General features: G+C 35.2%; 1 protein-coding gene across 1 annotated transcript; it reads right to left on the reverse strand.

Annotated features, from left to right (window-relative positions):
• Nucleotides 1–271: 271 nt before the first annotated feature.
• LOC124946030 (lignin-forming anionic peroxidase-like) lies at nucleotides 272–1,471 on the reverse strand. The gene is made up of 3 exons (XM_047486582.1): nucleotides 1,224–1,471; nucleotides 943–1,134; nucleotides 272–851 (listed from the first exon to the last, which is right to left on the reverse strand). Exons 1-3 carry the CDS (start codon nucleotides 1,425–1,427, stop codon nucleotides 291–293), a joined length of 957 nt encoding a protein of 318 aa, XP_047342538.1. The 5' UTR covers nucleotides 1,428–1,471; the 3' UTR covers nucleotides 272–290.
• Nucleotides 1,472–7,027: the final 5,556 nt, after the last annotated feature.

Raw genomic sequence — 7,027 nt, forward strand, 5'->3', positions numbered from 1 at the left:
TCTCTTGTTCAAATATTATATTTGAATTACAATCAAAATATTATTTATGCATTAATGTTGGGAAAATGGAAATATATATACCTATGTCATCCTTCACAATTTGAAAAAGGAATGACAAATATGACCATGCATGAAAGTTATTTATTTACCACTTAAGCTACTACAACACTACAATACAATTAATACAGAGTTTAAACATAAGATAAACAAAATAACAACAACATTAAATGACCAAAACAACCCAAATTAAAACTTGATTTTCGGAGATGAAAATGAAAACAAAAGAACTTTTAGGGAAGAGTGCTACAAACTGTCCTTATGATTCCACTGCTCCCGGTAAGAGGGCTGATATCGCCCATTTTCACCATGGCATTGGCAAAATCAGCCTTGAAAGTAGCCGGGTTATTACTGTATTCAGTGACAATACTATCGGTTTCTTCTCCACTAAAAAGTATTTGATCAGATTGAAGAAGACCTTTCTTTTGAATTAGATTTTTGAAGTAATTGTTATCAAATGAGTTCGGTGTCACCAAATCTAGAGGTGCAAGATTTCCATCCCCCTCACCGGCAGTGTTAGGACAACGACGTCGACGGGTGCTTGCAAAGCCTGCATCAATATCGCTGGTGTTGTCGTATATTCTTCCACGAAACGTTACACATTGTGCCTGACCAATTGTGTGGGAACCTGATAAGGCTACATAATCCCTCACGTTGAGATTCTTTCCACGAAAATTATCAATATGTGTCTGAAGGCTGCTAGTAAAACGTGGCAAGTTAGCTTCAGCTAGAGAACGTTTTGATTCGGTAGAATCTCTTCTTCCAAGTTTTACTGTCCATGATGGACCACCAACCTAGCCAATCAATTCTCAATTTGTTTAGATTTGTGTTTTCATATTTATACCAATTAATTTAATAATATTAAGTTTATGTTTTTTAACTTACTGCAACAGAGGCATCACGTGCTGCTACAGCAAGAATATCTGCACAAGAAACAATACCGGGACAAACTCTTTCCACCTCAACCTTGGCAGCGTCGATAACCTCAAAACCTCTAGCGGAATTGGCATTCTGAATCGCGAGCCTCTCGCTGTCGGGGGCAGCTTCTTCGCTCAACAAGATCGAAGCGTCGCAGCCCTACAAAACACAAAAAATGTTAGTTAGTGTTGGAATCGAACCAATTGTGAAAAGGTAATTAAGTTAGTTAGTTAGTTAATGGGAATAACCTGAACAAAGCAATCGTGAAAATGTAGGCGGATGATGGATGCAGCCATGCGACGCTCACGCGATACAGCTGTCCTAATGGAAGTCCTTATGGTTGCGAGGGCATTAGGGCATGTGTTGTCGTAAAAGGAAGGGGACAGTTGGGAATTGCAAAGAATCATGGTGTTCATTAACAAGAACACTAGGAAAACATGAACCGTGGCCATGATTAATGGTTATGGAACCCTTATAGTTGTAATAATAAAACAAATGATGAATGTAGTGAATGAAGATGAGGGTTACCCCTTAACTTATAGGGCGAACTCTCATGGACATTGTCAAGATTTTCTTTCTTATGGAAATAAATTTTTATTTTTTTGCATGGGCTCTCCTTCTTTATCGGCTGCTTCAAATACAATTCAAATCAATCATTAATACCAAATATCAATAATACACTTTGAAAATTCAACTTGCAATTGATCACTATCACTAGCTTCTAAGACTTATTTGATTAATCAAAAATATTGAAGACACAATGTGCTTTTTATCATCATTATTTGACATAAATTGAAGACTTATTTGATTAAATGTTTAGTGATATTGGCTCTCACGTCTCATCAACGTGAAAGGTTTGATATTTACTTTTATTATCTTTTGTCACATTTAATTGTCCTTTCATTTTTTGTTTCAGTATATTTTAGAATTACAACCATGCAGTATGATTTTCCATTTTCAAAAAAACTTCAATTTTTTTAAAAGATGAATTGCATGTATTATTCCATTTATATATGCCTATATTTGTTTTTTTTTCATATATATCAAAAACTGTGAACATATATATGTTCACATTATTTACTTTTTAAATAATAAATTAATTAAATGTGTTTAACCTTATTGAATTAATTTAATTTATTTACATTTATCTTTCTCAGTCTGTTTTATTTAATATTTTACTTTTTGGCTCTTTTATGTCACTTTTTTTTTTTTTTTTTTTTTTTACTTTGGCTATATCTTTTTTCTTACATATATTATAATTGCCTTTCAGAAAATTATATATATAAATAGTTTAGGTATTTCTTTTTAGAATGTAAGATATTTATTATTATCACTTTGTTGGAAAAGTCTATACTGTGAAAAAGGTTAGAATAAATGTTCCAAGTGGCAACAAACAAGAACAATGTTATGACATTGAGGTAAAAAAGAGTTTATGTGTAAACAAATTTGAAACAATTTCAAAACAAAAAGTTTTTTTTTTCCTGGACATCTATATATTTTATTTAAATATCTAAAATATGAGGCGCATACAATTCAAATATAAAATAGTGTTATTGAAAATTCAGCTACAAAATCAATCAAATCTTGATCTTGGCATCTAGCTAATATGTTAGGTTAGAGAGAGAAATATATATATATATATTAATAAATAAACTATAAGTTAGTTGTCGCTGATTACTTGTTAATTAAACATCATTAAGAGATTTACATGTCAAAAATCAAATCATCCATTCACAAAAATAATACAAACAACACATCTAAAATATTCCTCACGAATTCAAACACTACAAACAAAAAACATATAATTCAATAAAAAAAAAGGAATAATAAAGTGATAAGAATATTAATTACCATTTTACTTGAAGTTATTTCCTTGTTCTCTAAAGGAATAAAATTAATTATTGAATATACTTATTTTTATTTATAATTGAGGGTATATTTTAACATCAATTGTCAGTGTCTTATAGTTTGAGTTTTATTTTTCATTCTTGATACTAGTAGAAAAATGATCTTCTGTAACGAATGTCAGTAGGACTCTATAGCATTAGCCAGGATGGTTGAAAAAGTGGTACGGACTATCTAGTTTTTGTATTTTGATAATTGTTTTGAAAAGTATTAGAGATACATAACTTGTTAACATTAAAATTAATAAAAGTAATTTAGTTATATTGGTTAATATCTTTTTATGCTTCAATATTGCTAAAAATTCTGGTAATTTTTCATTTATTCTTTCTCTTATTAATGTTTCTTGGCCTGTCCCGTCCAAAATATTACCATCAAGGAAGGAAAACGGAATAAAAAATGAATACAAACACAAAACAAAGAAAGCAAGAAGTCACAATTCATATGATATAACACTATCTTCCACAACTAGTGTTGGCCCAGTTTACTCACAAAATTTTAAAAAATTTCTATAAAATCTTTAATATCTAAAAAATAATTATAAGAGTTGTTATCTCTCTCTTTTTTTTTATCTAAAGGAGAGCAACTTACACCTTATTTATACTAAATAAAAAAAACTCTTAATTTTCTAATTTAAAAAAATTTATTTCAATATTCTATTTTCCTAATTATTACAAATATTTTGTTTTCCTCATAATTACAAATCTGCCGTTTTCTTATTAATGCAGATATTCCATTTATTTGTAAAAGTTGTAACAACCAGGAATAATCCAACATTCTCCCCCTTAGTCCTAGTGTGGTTCGAGATTACGAACACCGATCAGGTATCGCATCATCACTAGTTTTGATACTGGCAAAGCCTTCGTAAGTATGTCGGCCTTCTGTTCATCCGTTCGAACAAACTCTATTTTGATTTGACTTACTTCAACAAACTCTCGAATGAAATGATATTTCGTGTCAATGTGTTTTCTACGACCATGAAAAACTGGGGTTTTCATGAGTGCAAGTGCAGACTTGTTGTCGACGTAGAACTTCACTGCCTTAGGTTTCGAACCACTTAGTTCAAACAACAATGATTTCAACCAAAGTGCTTGACACGCTGCCGCTGCTGCAGCAATGAACTCTATTTCACATGAGGATAATGTCATTGTCTTCTGTTTCTGGGAGTTTCACGAAACAAGATTATCATTATGTAAAATGTTATGCCCCTGTACTTTTCTGGTCATCTAGGTCACCTGCAAGATCATTGTCAGAGTAACCCACTATTTTCTCGTCACCACCTCCTTTTCGAAACACTAGACCTAAGTGTATAGTGCCTTGAAGGTATCAAAGCACCTGCTTCACTGCCTTATAATGTATCTCAGTTGGCCTCTCCATGAATCTATTGAAAACTCCAGCATCATAAGAAAGATCGGTCCTTGTATGAAGAAGATAGCGCAAAAACCAATGACTCTTTGATATTCAGTTGCATCAATCGGTTGTCTTTTGGGATCCTTATAGAGTTGAGCCCTATGCTCCATTGGTGCATTTGTTGAGTTACAATCAAGCATTCCAAATTGGTTCAACGCCTTTTTTTCATATGTTGTCTGCTTGATCGAGACACCTCCTTCGAACTAATCTACCTAAATTCCAAGGTAGTATGAAAGCAATCCGAGATCACTCATCTCGAATTCTCCCATTATCCGATTCTTGAAATGTTTAACACCCTTTGGATCTTCACTTGTTAAAATAAGATCATCCACGTAAATGCCAACAATAATTCGGGTATTAACATTGCCTCTTGTGTACACTACTTGCTCCTGTGTACACTTTTTGAAGCCCATTTGTTTCAAACTTTTGTCCAACTTTAGATTCCACGCACGAAGAGCTTTCCTTAGGCCATATAATGCCTTTTTTAATTTAAGAACCATATTCTCCTTCCCTATGGCTTTGAATCCTTCCGGTTGAGTTACGTACACTTCCTCTTCTAGTTCTCCATTGACAAAAGCTGACTTTACATTGAGATGATATATTTTCCAACCACAATTGGCTGCCAAGGCAAGAATGACTCGAATTGTGTCCATTCGAGCGTCTGGAGTGAAAGTTTCTTCGAAGTCAATGTCTTGTCGTTGCACATATCCCTTTGCAACTAAACGATCTTTGTGCTGGATCACCTCACTATCTGAGTTTTTCTTAAGCTTAAATTCCCATTTGAGTCCAATTATCTTTTGTCCGACTGACAATGGAACAAGAGACCGCGTCTCATTCTTCTCGATGGCTTCAATTTCTTTAGTCATTACTTCTTCCCATTGTGGTTGTCCACCCGCTTCATTGTAGCAAGAAGGTTCTCCCGTCTGTGCTAACATCAAGTCTTCAAAATCAAGTGTCACTCGAGGTATTTCTTCCAAGATATCATTCATGTTCTTGTATCGAATAGGTCCTTCATCAATCCCAACGTGTCCACCTGACCATGGAGTGGGTAAACCATCGCCTTGGTCTGTTTGTTCAGCCACTTGCTCGAGCTGTGGAGGATTTGAGACAACCTCTTGAAACATTTCTGAAGTAGACTGTCCTCTTGTCGATCCACTCTCAAATGGAATCGTTCGAATTCCAACATGCTCGTGATTAATCTATTCGTAAACTTTGAAGGGTTGATCACTCTTTTCATTTTTCCAATCCCATGTTGCACTTTCTTCGAACACAACGTCACTACTCACATGAATCTTGTCATTTTATGGTTCGAGCAACCTGTGTGCCTTACTTCCTTCTTCGACACCTAAATAGACAAACGACTGACTTCTGTCGTCTAACTTTTTTAGATGGGGAGTGGTCACCTTGGCGTGCGCAGTACACCCAAAAACACGAAGGTGCTCTAGGTGTGGCTTCATTCTAGTCCACATCTCAAATGGAGTTTTGTCTCAAACAACTTTGGTTGGAACTCGGTTGAGAAGATAAAATGCATGACGAACTGCCTCCCTCCAATACTTGCTCGGGACTACCATGCTTTTGAGCAACGACCTAGCCATGGCCATCACTGTTTGATTACGCCTCTCCACCACACCATTTTGTTGAGGAGAGTAAAGTGCGGTGAATTGTCGCTCTATCCCTGCTTCTTCACACATCTCTGCAAATTCCCTTGAGAAGAATTCACCTCCTCTATCCGAACAAAGAACTTTGATTCGAAGTCCGATCACATTCTCGACCAATTACTTCTTCTTCTTAAACAAAGAGCATGCTTCGTCCTTTGCTTTCAACATATGGAGACACATCCACCTGGAATTATCATCAACAATCAGCATGAAGTATCGATTTCCTCCCAGGGTTGATGGCGTGATTGGCCCACATAAGTCAATGTGCAACAATTCGAGTGGCTTTTTCGTTCGAAACTTGGCTTCTAGCGCAAACGGTTGTCTCGTTTGTTTTGCAACTAGGCATGTTCAACAAAGTTGTTTTGGAGGAGAAATTTTTGGAACACCAGCAGCCATTCCCTTATTTATGAGGGGCTTTAGTGCTTGGAAGTTAACATGACCGAGACGAGCATGCCATAACCATGCGGGATCTTCAAGATTAGCTAAAAGGCAAACCGATTTTGCTAATTTCAAGCAAATTTGATATAGTCGATTATGAGTTCGTCTCATTTTCATGATAAGGCAAGGCATGAAGGGTTCTTAGCGAAGACTTCAAGCTCTTCTCCGTCCATCACCACCCTATGAACTGTCTCTGTAAGTTGCCCGAGACTCACTAGATTACTTTTAAAAGAAGGAATGAAAAAAACTCCCTCAAGAAGCCATTGGTCGCCATTTTTGCATTCGAACATGATAGAACCTGTTCCACAAATTTGTACCGTGGAACCATATTCGAACTTCACCTTTCTAGTGACTGTCTCTTCTAGTTCAAAGAACTTTTCTTTATCGCCAGTCATGTGATTGTTAACGTCGTTGTCCAAGAATCAAGCATCTCTTGATGTCTCATCGTTCTTAGCTTCTAGCCTTTCTAGAGTCAACTTCATTTCATTCAGTATGACAACATTGATTGGCGAAATCTCCTCCGAGCCTTTCTTTTAAAATGAAGTGTAATGTCTAAACTTTAATATTATTTTTAAAACTGAAGTGTAATATCTAATAAATTGAGGTAAAATATTGGTAATATTGGTCTGTTTGGGATGAAATTG

The sequence above is a fragment of the Impatiens glandulifera genome, chromosome 7 (genome assembly GCF_907164915.1).
Source record: "Impatiens glandulifera chromosome 7, dImpGla2.1, whole genome shotgun sequence".
Classification (NCBI taxonomy): domain Eukaryota; kingdom Viridiplantae; phylum Streptophyta; class Magnoliopsida; order Ericales; family Balsaminaceae; genus Impatiens; species Impatiens glandulifera.